Genomic DNA, 23605 nt, shown 5'->3' on the forward strand with positions numbered 1-23605 from the left:
GACTTCGAGACTGACTTTATTAGGTCATCTCTACTGAGATGATAGAGATTACCTAAAAAGATATATGGCTGGATAGAAAGCTGAAAGGTTGAAGTTTATTGTACCAATGTCAAAATTGCCACCAACATTTAAATTTTGGTATGGAATCGTCATTTTCTTTTAGACCACATGTTTGACGTAGTATAGGCTCCACGTTGTCCGATCACTGCTTGCAAACGCGTTGTCATGTTCTCCATCACTTTGGGAAACGTTTCCTGAGGAATGTTCTGGATTTCTCGGTGGATGTTTTCCTTCAGCTGATCAAGAGTCTGAGGCCGAGGGTTTCCATAGATCCTGTCCTTGAAATACCCTCACAAGAAGAAGTCTGGAGGAGTAAGGTCAGGGGAATACGGTGGCCACTCAACGTCTTCGTAGAGGGAGATAAAGCGGCCCTCAAAATGTTGGTTGAGAAAACGCCTTGTTTCCGTGGCTGTATGGGGCGGTGCCCCATCCTGTTGGAACCACTGGGTTCTCATCTGGATCAGGTTGTTTCTCCTACGGGCCTGAGTACGTAGCTCAGGCAGATAGAATTCCTGAATCATTTCGCGATAGTTCCTCTGGTTTACCGTGCAAGTGCGTCCCTGGTCATCTTCAAAGAAGTATGGACCAATTATCCCATGCCAACCAACCGCCACCCACATGGTGACTTTGAGAACAGATCGAGGCACAATTTCAGTTGATGCATTAGCAGGATTTTCAGTTCCCCAGTACTGAAAGTTTTGCTTGTTTAACTCCCCAGACAAGTGAGCATGGCATTCGTCCGTCATGTGAAGTTTTTTGAGGAAGTCTGCATCTTCCTCCAACTTTCCTGAGAACCAATTTGCAAAGTTAAGTCATTTGCGTTTCTGTTGATCAGTAAGCACCGTTTCCGTTTGAATTTTGTATGGAAAGGCATGAATGTCTTGGCGAAGGATCCTCTGAACGGTGCTCTTATGAATGTTTGTCTCGGCAGAAAGTCGTCGAATCGATTTTTTTGGACTCTGAACGATCGCCTGTCTCAAAATTTCCACATTTTCTTCACTACGACCTGTCCTCTTCCGACCACTGTGACCCTTGTGAAGGTCACAGATGGTTCCCACATTGGTAAATTTTGCGATGGTGCACTTTATTGTCCGAAAGTTTGGTGCATGGCGCAAGTGGATACCGAAATGTCTTGAGTAAAGACGTTGCACCTGTATGACACTTTTCGTCTGGTGCCAAAGTTCAACAATTTTCATCCGTTGTTGTACGGTCAGTCTTGGCATTTTTCTGGCGCTTGCTTGGTATCAAAATAAACTTCAGGGTCTGCAACAAGAAATGAAGCATTAGTGACAAAATTACTGCTTTTTTAGGATCAAACGAAGCATTTTAAACGTTTATTTTTTTGGGACACCATATATATATATATATATATATATATATATATATATATATATATATATATATATATATATATATATATATATATATATATATATATATATATATATATATATATATATATATATATATGGTCACGGGAGGAATGTGTCACAATCCACAGTGCATCGCACCCTGCTGCGTATGGGGCTGCGTAGCCGCAGACCGGTCAGAGTGCCCATGATGGCCCCTGTTCACCGTTGAAAGTGCCTACAATGGGTGCACAAGTGTCAGAACTGGACCGTGGAGCAGTGGAAGAAGGTCGCCTGGTCCGATGAGTCCCGCTTTCTTTTAGATCATGTGGATAGCCGTGTACATGTGCGCCGTTTACCTGGGGGAAGTGATGGCACCAGGATGCACTGTGGGAAGACGACAAGCTGGTGGAGGGAGTGTGATGCTCTGGGCAATGTTCTGCTGGGAAACCCTGGGTCCGGCCATTCATGTGGACGTCCATTTGACACGTGTCACCTTCCTAAACATCGTTGCAAACCAGGTGCACCTCTTCCTGGCAATGGTATTCCCTGATGGCAGTGGCCTCTTTCAGCAGGATAATGCGCCCTGCCAAACTGCACACATTGTTCGGGAATGGTTTGGGGAACATAATGAAGTGTTCACAGTGTTGCCCTGGCCTCCAAGTTCTCCAGATCTCAATCCGATTGAGCACCTGTGGGATGTGCTGGACCGCCAAGTCCGTCCGATCCATGGTGGCTCCACCTCACAACTTACAGGACTTGAAGGATCTGCTGCTAATGTTTTGGTGCCAGATACCACAGGACACCTTCAGGGGTCTTCTAGAGTCCATGCCTCGGTGGGTCGGTGCTGTTTTGGTGGCACACGGAGGACCAACAGCATATTAGGCAGGTGATCATAATGTTTTGGCTCATCAGTGTCTACATATATATATATATATATATATATATATATATATATATATATATATATATATATATATATATATATATATATATATATATATATATATATATATATATATATATATATATATATATTGTTACCCTGAATGCATAATTGGTGCATTTTTCAGAAGAGATGGTGTTCAGTGGCAAAACAGGTCGCCTGTGTACAGACAGGGCTGGGATACATTGACGCAAATTCCATATGAAAGAAGTCAAATCTGCCCTGCCTGCCTCATGTTTAGATCCTGGAGTTCCTTGTTGGGTGACTTTCTCCATCACACTAATTTGCACTTTGCTATGGCTTGTCCATTTCTGTGAAAGAGGATAAGAAAATTAACTTTTTAATCATATGATTGACACATCTACAAGTGTGCATTCAGATAAGCTGGGTAATTTACTGCATTGTGATTATATTTGTGGAATTGTGATGACATTTGAAACATTGTTTTTGTTTCAGTGATGAGAGCTCACCGAATCTACGTACAAGGGCAGAGTTATACTTTTTGGGCATGACAAAACATCTTTCATGACCCTAAACTGGCCTGCGATCTTCCATGAAACTCTCAGCTTGAATGTCAAGTGGAAATTCAATATTAGATTAGGTTCACCGCCTGAAGGGATGTCAAACGGTGTTTTATGATTTCTTTTTCTGTAAACCGTTCCTTCCCAGATCATGTCAACATCATGATGGAACCTGACTTCACTTGACCTGATCATGACGAAATGTTTTATTTTTTTGCCAACACCACCTTATACCCTTCAGAAAAGGCAATTGACTCCTTCTTAATATAAATTCCATTTGATACGCAACGTATTGTCCTGAAACACACCAATGGGTGTCGTTGTCCAGAGGTGAAGTCCAGTCACTGTACGGGACTGGGAATCGTTATAATTTAAAGGAGTGTGGCACAGAACTATTTGTAGACATTACACTGTCTCTACTATGGCTAAGGGGCGGTCCAGGCCCCCTGCGCACGGCTTTGCTTCCTTGCTCCCCACCATCAGAGATCTCTGACCTTTATATTTAAAAAATTCATCACCAAGGAAGAATGCACTATGATCATCAAGAATGTACCTGAGGATTTGATCCACATTTTATAAATCCACCCAGCCTCATATCACCAGTACTGCATGAGATAATGGAATTATGAAACACCAAAGGCAGGTTCAGGCAATGGCAATGAATGAATGTGAAAACCTGAGTGCTGGTATCAACTTGAACCACATTTTGCACAAAATGCTTTACTCATAATAACTGAAGTGACGTTTCGCTCTCTGTAACAGAGCATAGTTCTTAAACTTTGTTCAACAAGTGGTACAAAAGGTGAGAGAGAGAGAGAGAGAGAGAGAGAGAGAGAGAGAGAGAGAGAGAGAGAGAGAGAGAGAGAGAGAGAGAGAGAGAGAGAGAGAGAGAGAGAGAGAGAGAGAGAGAGAGAGAGAGAGACCCTTCAAGATAGAGACAGAGACACCGTAAGACAGAGACACAGTAAGAGAGAAACAGAGATAGTAAACTGTATACGTAAATCCTGAAACGATATATAATGGGAATTTACTTTCGAAGTTACACCTTTTGTGTAGTCTTGAAAAAGAACCTAAAAGCTGTTTACATATGTGACAAAAGGGTCTGACCTTTGACCCATCTGATAGGACAATCATTATGCTTCATTGATTGTTTTCATCTTGATTTGTATTTCATTAACATTTGGAGATTAGGTAAAGGGCAATTCATTAAGATTGCAAGTGAAGTTTGTGGCAGTAGTGCCGGAAAGGTTCATTGGCTTTTTAATAATTGACTTCAATGTCTTAATATTCACTGAAATTTCATGCTTTCATTATAACTGTTGTTATTTCTCAGGTTTTTAAACAAAATGTAAGTGCTCTTTGCACTTGAGTCCCACGTAAAGAGTGTAAAATGATATGTATTGACTGCTTTGTTCTATTATTCATCGAAATAACAACTGGATAGCAGAACAAAGCAATCAATGTTTTATTTCTGATTGAAACCCAAAACGCATTTTCCTCTGTTTCCCTTAGCTGGCAGTCACCAGGATAAATTGCCATCAATAGCTTGACAGGATGGTGCAGTGGAAGCATACTTACCTTTGAACTGTCTAGCCTGGGTTTGATTCCCGACCAGACAATAAACTCTGAATGGTTCTTCACATGAGGCAGGATGTTGCATCACAAAGTGCGCCATCCCTCTGATGGACGTAAAGCTCAGTGTCACACTTGCTGGTATTAGTTGGTGGGTGAGAATGATCCCACGGTGTACTTCGACAAAAGAATAGGTGAGGTATCATCTGCACTCTGAACAAACTCCAAGTTCCTGCTTGAAGCTAAAGGGCACATTGCATCAACAGATTGCTGTGCCACACTCCAGAAATGATGAAACCTTCAGGCCTAACTTGGAACTGACATCCCACCAAATGTCATTGTGAGATACAGAGATGAAGTCCAGTTACTTGACAGAACTGGTTTTTTGTAGGGTCAGCAGGAATTTCCAGACTGATAGCAGGAATTTGTAATTTGTTCAGGATACTGGCGATAACCTACTCATTGTTGAAAGAAACCATGGAATCTTCAACATTCACCAACTAATGTTAGGAGACAGGACGCACAACTTAACCTCCATCTGAGATGTGGTGCACTTTGTTATACAATGAAGTACAACAGCCTTTGAAGTACCAATCTGACAGCTTATAGTCAGGTTGGGAATCAAACTCAGACAACACAACTTGAAGGTAAATGCAACACCTCGACACCATCCTGTCAGAATCGGAATATAATTGGATTGGGAATACATGCGATGTTTGTGTGTGTGTATATACCTGTATGTATGTGTGATATATATATATATATATATATATATATATATATATATATATATATATATATATATATATATATATATATATATTCAAATATATAAAGCTCTTTCTCACCACTGACTGACTCACTCACTGATATTGAAGATCGGTACCTTCCGGGTGATGTAGAAAGCTGAAATTTTGCTGCAGATGGACATCAAAGCTGGTACACCGGAAAAATTCACTGAATTGGTGGACAACATGCATTAATGAAACTATAAATAAATGAAGAAAAATAAATGAAAATCAATAAAAGAAAAAAATGCAGGTGACCGACCTGAGACAATGGTGTAGCACAGTTCGTACTCTGACACAATGTGTAAGCACACCCTGCTAGTTTAAATACAGTGTGTGTGTGTGTGTGTGTGTGTGTGTGTGTGTGTGTGTGTGTGTGTGTGTGTGTGTGTGTGTGTGTGTCTCAGCTGTGAGTTTGGGAGGTCGGCAGTTCAAATCCGTCCCCGAGTCATACCAAACATTTAAAAAAATGGTACGTGCTGCTTCCTTGTTTGACGTTCAGCATTTAAAAAGGATAGAGCACAGACAAGCAACCATCGGCCATTGTGCAGGCTTGATGGGCCTAATGGCCTCCTCATACCAGAGTTGGTGGCATATTGGATAGAGCATCTGCACTGAGTCTGGGAAGTCAGTGGTTCAAATCTGACCTCGGCCAAGTCATATAGCAAGACAAAAAAAGGTACTTGATGCTTACCTGCTTGACATTCAAGCTTTAAAAAAGGATAGAGCACGGCCAACCAACCATAGGTTGGCAACCATTGTGGTTGTAATATCACCCATTCAGTGGTAAGCATCATCTTCAAAAGTGAGAGTTTGGTCAGAAGAGTACTTTGGGAGTTTAAAATGATACAGAGGGTTCGAGTAAAGATTGAGTTGAAAAGGTTGATGGATATTTTGATTGGTTAAACTCAGCTTTTTTTTAATTAAACTCATGAATTCCAAAACACTGATCTATTCCGAGTAATGTTAACTCTGTGTTATGCGGATGCAACGAACCAGTTGAAGTTCAGAATGTTGAACTGCGTTGACAGTGATAGCTCTCCATTTAATACAGGATGCAAACCGATTTTAAACAAGTGAGTTATGCACGTCAAGACAAAGGCTGTTTAAATTGAAATAGTCTTGAACGGATAGAAATTTCTTCGATCCATAAGTTGGGGGGAATGTACTCCACTTGTTTCGATCGACAAATGAGCACATGGGTATAGAGTGGGCAAAAGATGGTTGCAGAATGCTTATAAGAAAGATCTACTTTTCCTTTGGCTTTTGGAGCAGAGTGTTAACGATAACATCGAGGATGATTGATGGATAGATTAATTGGTTAACCATTCCGATTTGAACCCATGGCTCATGATGTTTTGTGACAAGAAAATCACATGTAGGTACTGTGTCATCTAATAATGTCTTTTATGTAAAAGGAAACATATCCTCTTTTGTTCTTGTTCTACATTTGATACATATACAAGCTCCATCATGGGCCTTAAATCGATGTTTAAAAACGACTTAGTTGGAATATCTTGGTGGAATGACTAATTCAGTAAATTGGTTGATTTCATTTTCCTACAGCTGTGACTTATAAACCTACCCGAATGATGGCTCAGGTCCGTCGCCGGTGTTACAAAAAAGGCAGAACATTCACTTTGCAATGTAGAAATGTTTTCATGGGATTTTTGTTTGAATCAACTTGCATCGCTCCGCTTCTTTAACCCACACTCCTACCAGCCCAGCTCGAGCAATCAAGCAAAAGTCACGACAGCACTTTTCCCGACGTCAATGCTTCCACCACCCCCTCCGCCTATGCCTCGGCCTGTGCCCCTCTCCATGTCCGTGGCCGACACCAAGCCTATCAGCACGAGTTCCGACGCAGGATCGCCATCTCAATCATCACCGAGTGAGTATCTCACAATCTCGCTCAGTAACTGCACCACCAGCATTGCTTGGGCTTGTGTTATTTGTAAGCTGTACACTATTTTATAAAATGTATTGGGACAGCATGTCCAAACTTTAAATGAACTATCTTAAACTGCACGGACACAATTTTCCCACAATGCAAATCAGCACACGTCTTATTGTGACCTATTTGGACTAAACTACACTCCGCCAGTTTTGATGAAATATTACAGCCAGGGTCCGTAAATTTACCAGAATATCAACATATCTTGCCAGTGTTGGGAATTGGTATGAGGACAACGTTGAAAATCTGAAATGGCCAGCCATGGGGCCAAACTTACACCCAAGTTTACCGCTCTGGGATGTCTTAGAATGTCGCTTAAGGGTCAGAGTGAAGAGATGACGTTGCACCACTGAATGTGCACTTACTGTGGAGGAATCGTGCAATATTATATCTGATATGCAAGAAAATTTGATAAAAAGTTTAAACGACACTGGAACATGAAATAAATCAAACTATCGTGTGCAAATTGTCTTTGTCCGTATGCAGCACACGGATGTGGGGTAGCATCATTGGCTGAGGGCAAGGCTGTGCAGCTGATGCAATGCCCTCTCTGCTGGTTAGGGCAGGAATTTGTAATTTGTTCAGGGTACCAGCGATAGCTCGCCTACTCTTCGTGAAGGACACCGTGGGATCTTTGACGTCCGCCAACTAATGCCAGCAGACAGGATTCCCGTTTAACGTCCAACCGGGAGACGGCACACACATTTATGAATCACTCTGCCTGTGAAACACAAGGAGGAGAGTTCCTAGCTGGGTCGGGATTCGAACCCAGGCGAGACAGCCAAGAGGCAAGCGTGTGCAAATAACTCTGCTTGTTTGCTTACCATCCCAATACTTTTGCTGAATAGTGTATGGGGCCTTAGAGGAGTGGAAAGTGGCATCGAGGAGATAGAGCTGGGGGAATGGGTATTACAGAGAGTAAAGCTATTGTGGGAAAGGCTGCTTCAGAAGAGCCTGGTATAAAGTTTTCAGCTGGATGTTAAATCTGCATAGCTTGATCCTGGGAATCAGCTGAGACATAAAGCCAGTACTTTCTTATCCATCCGGGTGTTGATGCCTTTACCCGTTCGTCCAAGTCAGGCTTTGTCTGCTGGCCAGCTGTTCCTATTCATTCAGAATGCACTTCTTTTTTTCTTTCTGTTAACCCAGTTATATATTGATCTGTATTTAGTTGAAACCAGGAGAAGAATGTACGGATACGTACAGTCTGGGTTGGGGTGGGTGGTAGAAGTGGAGAGCAATGTGCAAAGGCAGCGACACTATGTTTGCAATGGAAAACTAAACAGTACTGGGGGGTAGGGGGTGGGCAGTGCAAAGCAAAATCTGCAGCAGAGGCCGGCAAGAGAGGGTCCGAAAGATGGTGTGCAGTGCATGTCTCTACATTTCTGGCAGGCAGCTTTTGCTTCAAGAGACAGGGGGACCCAGATATGGTTGGAAGTAGTTGAAACAAGCATGGGATACCGACGACGTAAAGACAGACAAGAGGAGTGTGTAGGGCGTGGTTCAGCCCACATCACCAAGTACACCTGGCATTGCCTGGCTTAAAACACCAAGTCTTCCCGTGCTCATTCCTCCCCCTCCCTCCTCTTCCTCCTTTCCCCTCGCACTCTGCACCGCACCTGGGACCCTCATGTAAATCTCGGCTCTGTAATGGCCGCAAGCTGTTGTAGCATGTCTGTGCTGGGCACGCACGGTCCCTCGACAAATTTGGCCCCGCTCTTGCTTTGGGTTTGCATCGGCTCCCCAGCGCCCAGCAAACGCCACAGAAGAGAATTTGTTGGATGAGGCTCACTGGACCGCAAGGTTTTTTAGCCGTGTGGACGGGGCGGTTTTGGGGGTTGGAGGGCGGGGGCCAGGGGGGGGGGAGTTGTGTTTGCATTCTGCAGTTCTCAGGAAGAATGGGCGCCTTTAATTAATTGCTCGGCACTGCCAGGTCCAAGAAAAATTTTGAAATGTGAGAGGTTCTCATGGTCCCCGGTGAATGAAAACACTGAGCCTTTCAGAGCCTCTCTCACGCTGCATGTGTTGAGTGAGAATTATTTATGCATGTTTTTATTTGCTGTGCAAAAAAAGAAAAAGAAAAGTATAAATCCAGCATTATCACCAAAGTCACCACCAACAGAGCCAATGTTTTTTTTGTTGTTGGGTTTTTTTTTTTTTTGTAATGGTGGAAATTCACTTCCTTCTGTCATAGGTCACTTCCTTTTACTGCATGCATTTCATTGTTTCTCTTCCTGATTGAATGAAAACATGTCTTTCCCACCCCTTGCACCCTGTTCCCCTCTCTACTCCTTGTGTCCCTGCCCTCACTCCTGACTTTTCTTCCCCCTTTTCAGCTTACACCTCACCCATAACACCCACTACAAACCGCTCCTTCAGTGTGGGGCCACGTGATCCAGCCCTTGTAAACTTACATTCCCAGCACCCTCAGGTGGGAAACTCCTGTACATGCACAAAGAAAGGTTTGACAGCTGCTCTCAGAGCTAACACTTGCACTTTCTTCCTTGCGTACTCGCGAAGACTTACGCATGCAAATATGCAGACGTATGCATTTTATTATTTGTTGGTTTATTTATGCCGCTGCACGGTTATGCCTTCGGGCCTTGCCATCAAAATGCTGCGATCCATTACAACCGATGCCGTGCTGAAACGGTGACTGTAATTTTTTCCAGATAAGGAAAAGATCACTTTTAACTTCAAGTAATTTTTACGAAATTGTGCTGTCTTTTAAAATCTTCATTCTGTTTTTTTTTTTTTTTTGGAACTCTTCGACAATCGGGATGCCAATGATGTTATTGTGTTGAGGTGCAAAGAAATCTTGAGAGAAAGGCCCATAGAGCCATTCGATGTGAAGAGGAACTTTCATTGCATCTGAAACCATGAATGCCTCACCCGGTTCCTCTCATGATACTCCATTACGTCATGTCACGTGATGCGCACTGAACATAGTCACGTGATGCAATGCATTCAATTTAGTTACCTTACAATGATGCTATAAGCACCACATATGGCACTCGGTAAGATAGCATGGGGGCTGTCAGGATGGCCTAGAGGTACGCACACTCGTCTTTTAGCCGTCTAGCCTGGGTTTGAAATCCTGACCCAGCTGTAAACTGCCATCTTGGTGTTTCACAGGCAGGGTAATTCGTCAGTGTGTGTGTGCCGTCCCTCGGTTTCACGTCAAATGAGCATCCCGTCGACTGGAATTAGTTTATGAACGTTAGAGGTCCCACGGTGTCCTTCGCGAAGCGTAGACGAGCACCTTGAACAAATTACAAATTGGTTTCCAAACTACTGCTGGGAAGGCAATGGCAAACCAGCCAGTCTAAACTTTGCCAAGAAACTGCTTCGGCCACACTGACGCTGTGTGTTCGAGTTTGGTGTCTCACACCAGAATCAGAGGACAGCATGAAGTAAGAATTGAGGATAGACCAGACTGGAGAGACCAAACTATACAACACTCGTCGACTTGGAAATGGCAGACTGTGAATTGAGGCCTAATAGGCCTTGGAGCCGATGCGGATGGCACTTGCGCGTTTTATTTGTGCATGTGGTTTGTTACTGGCTCGAGCCTGTTGAAAATGGGACTTGTCAAGAAACTGGAGAAACAGTGCAGCTGTAAATTCATAGTTATACACACACACACACACACACACACACACACACACACACACACACACACACACACACACACACACACACACACACACACACACACACACACACACACACACACACACACACACACACACACACACACACACACACACACACACACACACACGCCTTTCATGTTGATGCTTAATTTCATAGAACTGCAAGCGCTGCTCAGTGCACATTTTTGAAACACGTGCTACCATGCTTTTTGACTTCTCCCCCAATAACTTTTCCTGAGTTACTCTGTACAGGGCCCTGCTGAAGCATGAATTAAAACAAAAAAAATAGACAATTTCGTTTGGAGCTGTGGGGGTAGAAAACTGCTAACACCCGGTCTTGCTCTGCGCTCAGTAATGGCGGGCTCACGTGACCCTATCCACGCGTTCACAATAAACCCACTGTTGGCAAGTTTTTCTAACTATCCTCGCATAGAAAGTAAGCCAAGAACTGGGAACGCAGCCAGTTGCGAGGGGGACAGAAGGAGAGGGAGAAAGAGGGGAAAGGGAGGGGGGTAAGAGAGAAAGAAAAAGGAACGCTCGTTCTTTCATGCTGCAAGTTTCGCTGCAGGGAAAGCTTGGCGAATTGCGATTCAACGGCGGCACCAATGTGCAGCAGTTTTGAGTGAGCAGTGCGTGTGCGTCCAGGGGAGGCGAACACCGCATCGCAAAAGGCATTTCGAGCCGCAGAGGGTCCTCTTTGGTTCTGCTGCATTTCAAGGATTAGTTCGGCAATCTTGGGTTGCCCCGGGAGAAGGGGCATCAAGAAGTTTGTGGAGACTTGGTGCCATGAATAAATGCGTGCACCATGACTGGGAAGGAAGCGTAAGTTGTGCCAATGAGTGAAGCAAAGCGTTGCAGATGACGTCATGGGTGCGTGTGCCGAAAAAAGCAACAATAAAAATAATGATAATAATTATACCAACACCCTTGGTCTGTCTTGTGGTGTGCTTTATGAGGGCTGTGCAAAGGACAAAATGTTGGAAACATGCCAAAAAAAATACAAAAGATTTTGGGATGTGGGGAGGAGTGATACTGGGGATTGGGGTGGGCTGATTAAAGGGGGTGGGAGAGGGTGCCTGTATGTAAGTGTATGCATTGCTGAAGCTTGTAAAATGCTGCTTGGAAAGTGGGAGAATGAGAGGGCAGGGGAGGAGAAGGGGGGGATATATATATATATATATATATATCTATATATATATATATATATATATATATATATATATATATATATATATATATATATATATATTGGGTGAGGGAAAAGAAAGGTACAATGTGCACTCCTTGGTTGTAGTGCAGTAGAAGTCACGTTCAACCCGTCTGGTTTCCCCTGACAACCAGACATGATGTCATCGCCTGGTGAACTTGAACTTGAGAAGGGGGTTTTAGGTTGAAAGCAAAAAGGGGAAAGAGGGAGGAGAGGGAGGGCCAGTGAGTGCTTTGGAACGTCAGTCGTGAACAATCGAGTGCCGATGCCTGCTGTGTGTCCGATCGCTTGAGTGCTTCCATTTCCTTCGAACTTCATGCAGCCTTCAACAATCAAGAAAGACTTGCAGGGCCTTTTGCCTTTCCCTCCAAAAGTTTGATACATATATATATATATATATATATATATATATATATATATATATATATATATATATATATATATATATATATATATATATACATATATCAGAGCCCAGTTTCATTTGTCTACTTGCATGTTTATCATAGTTCGTTTGTGCATATCAACGATTTCCTTGTGGTATGTACAACTTGCTTGCTTTTTTGTAGAATAAGTCGCATTTTGCTCCTGGATTCAGGGAAGAGAAAGTTTCAGATTTTCTGCTTTGCATTTGAAACTTTGGTGGCAAAACGAGTTTTAGTCGAGAAACTTCACAACAGCAGAACTTTGCCCCCTAGTGGTTTCGCCTTTTCTAAATCCAACACTTTTTTTTTTTTTAGATCCTCGTGGAGGATCTCTAAGTCTGACTCACGTTGTTGTTCTTCATCTTCTTCTTGTGGACTTTTTTGTTTCACAGCCTACAGTTTTCATCGAAACTTCCTGAAACTTGGTATATATATATATATATGTGTAAAATATCTGATTTTGAAAATTCCTCCAAGAAAAAAAGTTATGATGTCAAAATATCTCCGCTAATGGAAATCACCTAAAAGATTATCTCTGAAACTAGGCAAGCTTTTTGGATTCTGTTTGCGGGAATCAAACAGGGAATTAGCAGAGATGAATTACCGCACATATGATACATCACTATGACGTCATATCAATTTTTATGATGTCATTCCTATTTTTTGACATTTATTGTTTCACAACCCAGAGTTTTCATCGGATCTTCGTGAAACTTGCCATGTATATACAGTAAGCCCACGCGCAGGCAGTAACCATCTCCGATTTTGGAAATTCTTCCTAGAAAAAAAAGTTGACGTCATATCGCCGCTAATGGAAACCGCCAATACCATTATCTCCGAAACGAGGCAAGCTGTTTGAATTTTGTTTGCGGGAATCAAGCCGGGCATTAGCACAGATAATTTATCGCAAACCTGATACATCACAATGACGTCATATTCGTTTTTATGACGTCATCATAAAGAGGACGAGGATCTAAGCTCATTTGAGCTTGTTTAAAAAAAAACACCACTAAAAGTTTGACAAAACGATGTTTTGAAGGGGAGAAGTTGCACACTGTTTGTTGCTTCATCGATTTATTCTCAAAATACTGCTGAGTCTGAGGAAAAGATATATATATATATATATATATATATATATATATATATATATATATATATATATATATATATATATATATATATATATATATATATATATTCCTTACAGCTGTTAGTTATGGCGTTCGATTTGTCCCGGCAAATTGTTGTGAAGGAATTGTCATGGCAAAGACATTTATGAAACGGGCACGCGTTTGTAATTGCACCCTGTTACGGACGGATAAAGAAATGTCGTTTGTTATTTGCGCACCGTACAATCAGCGTGTCACGGTGACGTAACTGTTGTGAGCCGCCTCATCGAAACGGCACAAAATACCAATTCCACACCGATGCTGATAATATATGTAACGTGCTATAAACACACGATCAGTAATGCAGAAATTGTTCAACGTTGATGTGAAGCAATTACCGTTTGGCTTTGAGCGCACATGGCTAGTTGGAGGTGACAAAAAAACGGCTCTGTGGGAATCAAAACCGAGTTATTTATTTATTTATTAGATGTGATGCCACATGTCGAATCCTGGCGGATTGAGACGTGCCTTTCGGTGAAACAAAGCTCATGACGTCACACAGCCGTTTGACTTGAGGGATACATTACGTATTGGCTGCAGGTCATTCCAGGTGTGTGTGTGTGTGTGTGTGTGTGTGTGTGTGTGTGTGTGTGTGTGTGTGTGTGTGTGTGTGTGTGTGTGTGTGTTCCATTACCAATCAGCTTGGAGAACGCTTGCAAAGTGGCTTAAGCAATCAAGCAAGCACCCCAATGAAACGCTGGCTGCTTAGTAACTGAACAGACAGACCCCGAGTGTGTTCCATTCTCAATAAACTTGCTATCGCTTGCCAAGCTAGCCGTTCCTCATTAACAGTGTCGAATGGTGGAATGCTTGTTTGAGTGCTTAAGCCACTTGGCGAGCGCTCAACCAGAAACTTGAGAACTGAACGCATCCCACATCAAACAGTCTTTGTATCAATCCTTACGAATGGAATAGAAGCGAAGCATTGCGCTTTTAAAATGCATCGAACTTTCCTTCCAATACGGGTTTTGATGATACTAAAACGGATCTGCAGGTTTTCACAAACAAAATGGGTCAAACCAGTGAAATACGGATCACTTGTAATCGATGCTTTGAGGATCTTGGTGCAGGAATCGGGATCATTGCACATAGCATTGGAATGGCGATGCGACGGATGATGTCAACGACTTTTGAACACACACAGGTCATTTGAGACACCAATCATTGAATTATTTTTAATGTTACTTAATGGAAAGGGAAACTTAATGGAAACGCCAAAATTCGCACAAACTTACAGCTTACGAATTGAAAAAAGGCATATCGCACCTTTCATTGGCAAGGACGAGCCTCACTTTGGGGACGTGGAAGAAAATGTACATTAACAACACTGCTTTGGTTACCTGTTAAAAAACGCACATTAACAACACTGCTTTGGTTACCTGTTAGAAAACGCACATCGACAACACTGCTATGGGTACATGTGAAAAAAACGCACATTGACAAAACTGCTTTGGTTACCTGTTAGAAAACGCACATCGACAACACTGCTATGGGTACATGTGAAAAAACGCACATTGACAAAACTGCTATGGGTACATGTGAAAAAAACGCACATCGACAACACTGCTATGGGTACATGTGAGAAAACGCACATCGACAACACTGCTATGGGTACATGTGAGAAAACGCACATCGACAACACTGCTATGGGTACATGTGAGAAAACGCACATCGACAACACTGCTATGGGTACATGTGAGAAAACGCACATCGACAACACTGCTATGGGTACATGTGAGAAAACGCACATCGACAACACTGCTATGGGTACATGTGAGAAAACGCACATCGACAACACTGCTATGGGTACATGTGAGAAAACGCACATCGACAACACTGCTATGGGTACATGTGAGAAAACGCACATCGACAACACTGCTATGGGTACATGTGAGAAAACGCACATCGACAACACTGCTATGGGTACATGTGAGAAAACGCACATCGACAACACTGCTATGGGTACATGTGAGAAAACGCACATCGACAACACTGCTATGGGTACATGTGAGAAAACGCACATCGACAACACTGCTATGGGTACATGTGAAAAAACGCACATTGACAACACTGCTATGGGTACATGTGAGAAAACGCACATCGACAACACTGCTATGGGTACATGTGAGAAAACGCACATCGACAACACTGCTATGGGTACATGTGAGAAAACGCACATCGACAACACTGCTATGGGTACATGTGAGAAAACGCACATCGACAACACTGCTATGGGTACATGTGAAAAAACGCACATTGACAAAACTGCTTTGGTTACCTGTTAGAAAACGCACATCGACAACACTGCTATGGGTACATGTGAAAAAACGCACATTGACAAAACTGCTATGGGTACATGTGAGAAAACACACATTGACTTTCATTGATTTGGGTACATTGTGGAAAACGCACATTGACAACACTGCTTTGGGTACACATGAGAAAACGCACATTTATAACACTGCTTTGGATACACATGAGAAAACGCACATTTATAACACTGCTTTGGATACACATGAGAAAACGCACATTTATAACACTGCTTTGGATACACATGAGAAAACGCACATTTATAACACTGCTTTGGATACACATGAGAAAACGCACATTTATAGCACTGCTTTGGGTACACATGAGAAAACGCACATTTATAACACTGCTTTGGATACACATGAGAAAACGCACATTTATAACACTGCTTTGGGTACACATGAGAAAACGCACATTTATAACACTGCTTTGGATACACATGAGAAAACGCACATTTATAACACTGCTTTGGATACACATGAGAAAACGCACATTTATAACACTGCTTTGGATACACATGAGAAAACGCACATTTATAGCACTGCTTTCGGTACAAGTGAGCAAATGCACAACAACATTGCTTTGGGTACACGCGAGAAAATGCACATCGCCAAAACTGCTTTGGGTACACATGAGAAAACGGATATTGACAACACTGGATTGGGTACATGTGAGAAAATGCACATCGACATCATTGATTTGAGTACATTGTGGAAAACGCACATCGAGGAAAACGCACATCGACAACATTGCTTTGGGTACACATGAGAAAACGCACAACGCCAAAACTGCTTTGGGTACATGTTAGAAAATGCACCTCGCCAACACTGCTTCCGGTACATGTTAGAAAACTCACATCGACAACACTGCGTACTCACATCGACGACACTGCGTACACTTGAGACAATACACATCGGCAACAATGCTTTGTAAACACATGGAAAAAACGCACATCCACAACACTTCTTTGGGTACACATGAGAAAATGCACATCACCAACACTGCTTTGCACACATGTGAGAAAATGCACATCGCCAACACTGCTTTGCATACATGTTAGAAAACGCACATCGACAACACTGCTTTGGGTATGCCTGAGAAAACGCACATTTACAACAATGTTTTGGGTACACATGAGAAAACGCACATCGTCAAAATTGCTTTAGGTACACGCGAGAAAATGCACATCGCCAACACTGCTTTGGGTACACATGAGAAAACGCACATTTATAACACTGCTTTAGGTACACATGAGCAAACGCACATTGACAGCACTGTTTTGGGTACACGTGAGAAAATGGACAACGCCAAAACTGCTTTGTACATGTCAAAAAACAATCGCCATCAACAAGACTGCGTTGGGCACACAACAGAAAATGCATATCGCCAACACTGTTTTCGGTACGTGTGAGAAATTGCACATCGGAAACACTGCTTTACATACACATGAAAAAATGCACATGAACAACATTGCTTTGCACACACGTGAGAAAAAGCACATCGACAACACTGCTTTGCACACACGTGAGAAAACGCACATCGACAACACTGCTTTGCACACACGTGAGAAAACGCACATCACCAACACTCCTTTGCATGCACATGAGAAAATGCACAGTGATAACAATGCTTTCCGTACATGTTAGAAAACTCACATGAGCAACACTGCTTTGCGTACATGTGAGACAGCGCACATTGGCAACACTGCTTTACGTACACATGAAAAAAAATGCACATGAACAACACTGCTTTGCACACACGTGAGAAAACGCACATCGACATCACTGCTTTGCACACACGTGAGAAAACGCACATCGGCAACACTGCTTTCGGTACACGTGATAAAATACACATCGACAACACTGCTTTGGGTACACGTGATAAAATACACATCGACAACACTGCTTTGGGTACACGTGATAAAATACACATCGACAACACTGCTTTGGGTACATATTAGAAAACTCGCCAACACTGCTTTGGGTACACGTGATAAAACACACATCGACAACAATGCTTTGGGTACACATGAGTAAACGCATATGGACAACACTGCTTTGCATACACGTGAAAAAACAAACATCGACAACACTGCTTTGGGTATTCCCTGAGAAAAGGCACATTTACAACACTGCATTGGGTATACATGAGAAAACGCACATCGACAACACTGCTTTGAGTATGCCTGAGAAAACACACACATCAACAACACTGTTTGGGTACACATGAGAAAACGTACATGGACATCACTGTTTGGGGACACGTGAGAAAACGAACCTCGCCAACACTGCTTTGTAGACACGTCAGGAAAAAAACCGCACAACAACAAACTGCTTTGGTACATGTGAGAAAACGCACATCGACATCATTGATTTGGGTACATTGTGGAAAACGCACATCAACAACACTGCTTTGGGTACACGTTACACAACAAACGCACATCAACAACACTGCATTGAGTACACATGAGAAAACGCACATTAATAACACCACTTTGGGTACACATGAGAAAACGCACATTTATAACAATGCTTTGGGTACACATGAGAATACGCACAATGCCAAAACTGCTTTGGGTACATGTAAAAAAACAAATGCACATCAACAAGTCTGCGTTGGGTATGTTTGAGAAAACCCAAATCAACAACACTTTGCATACATGTGAGACAATGCACATCAGCAACACTGCTTTGCATGCACGTGAGAAAATGCACAGTGATAACAATGCTTTCCGTACATGTTAGAAAACTCACATGAGCAACACTGCTTTGCGTACACATGAGACAGCGCACATTGGCAACACTGCGTTACGTACACATGAGACAGCGCACATTGGCAACACTGCTTTACGTACACATGAAAAAAATGCACATGAACAACATTGCTTTGCACACACGTGAGAAAACGCAAATCGACAACACTGCTTTGCACACACGTGAGAAAACGCACATCGACATCACTGCTTTGAGTATGCCTGAGAAAACACACATCAACAACACTGCTTTCGGTACATGTTGGAAAACACATCAATGACACTGCTTTGGGTACACGTGAGAAAACACACATCGACAACATTGCTTGGGGTATGCCTGAGAAACCGCACATTTACAACACTGCTTTGGGTACACGTGAGATAACGCACACTTATAATACTGCTTTGGGTACACGTGAGCAAACGCATATTTATAACACTGCTTTGGGTACACGTGAGCAAATGCACATTGACAATTTGGGTACATGCGAAAAATGCACATCGTCAACACTGCTTTGAGGACACATGACAAAACGCACATCGACAACACTGATTTGGGTATGCCTGAGAAACCGCACATTTACAACACTGCTTTGGGTACGTATGTGAAAACGCACATCAACAACACTGCTTTGGGTACATGTGAGAAAACGCAAATCGACAAAACTGCTTTGGGGACACATGAGAAAACGCTCATTTATAGCACTGCTTTCGGTACAAGTGAGCAAATGCACATCAACAACATAGCTTTTGGTACACGTGAGAAAATGCACATCGAAAACACTTCTTTGGGTACACATGAGAAAACGCACATCACCAACACTTCTTTGGGTACACATTAGAAAACGCACATCACCAACACTTCTTTGGGTACACATGAGAAAACGCACATCACCAACACTTCTTTGGGTACACATTAGAAAACGCACATCACCAACACTTCTTTGGGTACACATGAGAAAATGCACATCACCAACACTTCTTTGGGTATACATGAGAAAATGCACATCACCAACACTTCTTTGGGTACACATTAGAAAACGCACATCGACAACACTTCTTTGGGTACACATGAGAAAACGCACATCACCAACACTTCTTTGGGTACACATTAGAAAACTCACATCACCAAAACTTCTTTGGGTACACATGAGAAAACGCACATCACCAACACTTCTTTGGGTACACATTAGAAAACTCACATCGACAACACTGCTTTCGGTATATGTGAGAAAACGTACATCGACAACACTTTGCGTGCACTTGAGAAAATGCACATTGATAATGCTTCTGGTACATGTTAGAAAATGCACATCGACAACACTGCTTTGAGTATGCCTGAGAAAACACACATCAACAACACTGTTTGGGTACACATGAGAAAACGTACATGGACAACACTGTTTGGGTACATGTGAGAAAACGAACCTCGCCAACACTGCTTTGTGGACACGTCAGGAAAATAAATGCACATCAACAACACTGCTTTGGGAAAACATGAGAAAGAGGATAATGACAACATTGCTTTGGGTACATGTGAAAAAACGCACATCAACATCATTGATTTGAGTACATTGTGGAAAACGCACATCGACAACACTGCTTTGGGTACACGTGAGTAAACGTATATGGACAATACTGTTTGGGTACACGTGAGACAACAAATGCACATCAACAACACTGCTTTGGGTACACATGAGTAAACGCATATGGACAATACTGTTTGGGTACACGTGAGAAAAGGCACATCGGCAACACTGCATTGGGTACACATGAAAAAACGCACATTTGTAATACTGCTTTGGGTTCACATGACAAAACGCATATGGACAACACTGTTTGGGTACACGTGAGAAAAAGCACATCAGCAACACTGCCTTGGGTGCACGTGAGAAAATGCACATTGATAACACTGCTTTTGGTACACGTGAGACAACAAATGCACATCAACAACACTGCTTTGGGTACACGTGAGAAAACGCACATCGGCAACACTGCATTGGGTACACATGAAAAAACGCACATTTGTAACACTGCTTTGGGTTCACATGAGAAAACGCATATGGACAACACTGTTTGGATACACGTGAGAAAAAGCATATCAGCAATACTGCTTTGCGTGCACGTGAGAAAATGCACATTGATAACAATGCTTTCGGTACATGTTTGAAAACTCACATCGGCAACACTACTTTGGTAACACATGGGAAAACGCACTGTTATAACACTGCTTTGAGTACACTTGAGCAAACGCACATTGACAACACTGCTTTGGGTACACATGAGAAAACGCACAACACCAAATCTGCTTTGGGTACACGTCAAAAAACAAACACACATCAACAAGACTCCGTTGGGCACACAACAGAAAACGCATATTGCCAACACTGCTTTTGGTACATGTTAGAAAATGCACATCGGCAACACTGCTTTGGGTATATGTGAGAAAACGCACATCGGCAACACTTTGCGGACACGTGAGACAACGCACATCACCAACACTGCTTTGCATGAACATGAGAAAAAGCTCATTGAGAACAATGCTTTCGGTACATGAGAAAACGCACATCGACAACAATGCTTTGGGTGCACATGAGAAAACGCACATCGACAACACTGCTTTGGGTATACCTGAGAAAACGCACATTTACAACACTGCTCTTGGTACACGTGAGAAAACGCACATTGCCAACACTTCTTTGGGTACACATGAGAAAACGCACATTTACAACTGCTTTTGGTACACATGAGAAAATGCACATCAACAACACTGGGTCAGGTCAGGTATGGGAGCATGTGCCAGAACAGCGCATCGCTGCGTCCACTTTCCGCCGCTACTCCAGGGGCCTCCGTCTGGCCTTCCCCCAGGCAGATGCCAGGCCCATCCCCATTTCCTTGAGATGCTGGTCAACCTGCTGCACCGACGAGGCACGTGGTCGGCCCATTGGCCTCCTCCACTCACGAGACTCCCTCGCTGAGAGAATCTGGTGAGCAGGATCAGCGTCAGGAAAACGAGCCACATGTCCATACAGCCGCAACTGACACTCACGGACCATGCAGGTAACAAATCTCATCCGAGTCTCTCTCAGCAACACCTCGTTGGACACAAAATCTGACCAGCGATAGCCAAGGATTCTCCGAAGAGACCTGGTACCAAAGGAATTAAGTCTCCATCTCAGATCCTTGGTCAGAGTCCAAGTCTCGCATCCATAGAGCAAGACTGGAAGCACCAAGGACCTGAAGAGTCGGACTTTCGTCCTCCTGCACAGGTATCGGCAGCGCCACACCCCATGATCCAGTGAATCCATGAATCCCCAGGCCCGACCCAGACGTCTGTTGACCTCTGACTCACAGCCAGCAGACATGAATATCACTGCCGAGGTAAGTGAATCTCTCCACGACCTCAACATCCTCACCACAAACAGACACAGACAGGACAGCAGCATCCAAGATGTCATTGAAAGCCTGGATCTTAGTTTTGACCCAAGAAACCCGTAATCCCAGCGACTCTGTCTCCTCATTCAACACCTCGGGGGCACCCAAAAGGATTTCTAAAGTCTCCGCAAAGATGACTACATCATGTGCGAAATCAAGGTCCGAGATCTTGACATTCCCAAACGATGCTTCGCAGCTTGATCTCTCTGACATCCTCCCTAAAATCCAGTCCATACAAGTGCTGAAAAGTGTGGGGGCCAGTACACACCCCTGACTAACTCCAGTAACAACTGGAAATAAGTCAGAGATGGTACCACCACACTTCACAGCACTCTGAGTACCAGAGTAGAGTTCAGACATCAGATCGATCAGTTGTGGTGGCACCCCAGGAAGACCAAGAATCCTCCAGAGGGCATCCCGATTCACTGAATCGAACGCTTTACAGAGATCAACATAGGCTGCAAGCAACCCCTGCCGAAACTCTCGTCTGCGTTCGGCGAGGACACGAAGAGCAAGGATACGGTCAATCGTTGACCTCTTTGGTGTAAAGCCTGACTGCTTTGGTGCTGATGCTCAAGCAGATGGTGGCGAACCCTATCAAGAATTATCCGAGCAAAGATCTTGCCCGGCACTGAGAGCAGCTTCACCCCTCGGTAGTTGTTGCAGTCTTGGCGATCACCCTTCCCTTTCCAGAGAGGGACAACAAGGCCCCTCTTCCAATCAGTTGGGATGATGCCTGTGTTCCAGACAGAGCACAAAACTGCATGCAACGACATGAGTGCCGCATTTCCACCAGCCTTGAGAAGTTCAGCATGGATGCCACAGGTCCCTGGAACTTTACCCCGTTTCAACCGGTTCACCGCAGCCCGTGTTTCCACAAGCGAAGGTAGACACAGTTGATTGGAGGGTCAGCAACAGGGATTGTAACACCCTTGACGTCCAACTTGACAACTGGCGGATCAGCCTGGCACAACCGCTCAAAGTAACCGGCCCAGCGGGCCTTCACTTCGGACTCCTCTGTCAAGAGCCTACCACCCTCTGCTCTAACTGCAGTGCTCCGAGGGAGGGGCTTGGATGAACGCAATGCGTGAAATCCCCTGTAAGCGGGACGAGAATCACCTGTCCACAGGTGATGCTCTACCCCCTCACAGATTCCTCGCACATAGGCCTCCTTGTCCACCCTTAGTGCACGTACAGTTTTACACCTCAGCTCCCTGAACAGCTCAGCTCTGCCATTCAGCCTGGCCCTGCGACTCTGGCCAATGATATCCAGTGTCCCTTGAGAGACAAAATTCTTCTTTGCCCTGCGGTGAGTTCCAAGACATCCACTGGCAACATCAAGGACGGTGGTCTTGAAGGTACTCCACAACTCTTCAGGACCCCCCAAAGCACCCAAACACCCCAAATGTCCACTCAGCCTGTTCGCAAACTCCTCAGCTACTCTCTCATCCTTGAGCTTGG

General features: G+C 43.5%; 1 protein-coding gene across 1 annotated transcript in view; it reads left to right on the forward strand.

Annotated features, from left to right (window-relative positions):
- The window catches only part of LOC147024965 (nuclear factor 1 A-type-like), a 233556-nt gene that overhangs the window by 199814 nt on the left and 10137 nt on the right, over nucleotides 1-23605 (forward strand). The window contains exons 11-12 of the mRNA XM_085887056.1: nucleotides 6959-7127; nucleotides 9527-9652. Coding sequence (XP_085743182.1) covers nucleotides 6959-7127; nucleotides 9527-9652 — 295 coding nt within the window. The remainder of the gene's footprint in view (nucleotides 1-6958; nucleotides 7128-9526; nucleotides 9653-23605) is intronic.

The sequence above is a fragment of the Eptatretus burgeri genome, chromosome 6 (genome assembly GCF_056783735.1).
Source record: "Eptatretus burgeri isolate ZD-2024b chromosome 6, Ebu_testis_v1, whole genome shotgun sequence".
NCBI classification, from domain to species: domain Eukaryota; kingdom Metazoa; phylum Chordata; class Myxini; order Myxiniformes; family Myxinidae; genus Eptatretus; species Eptatretus burgeri.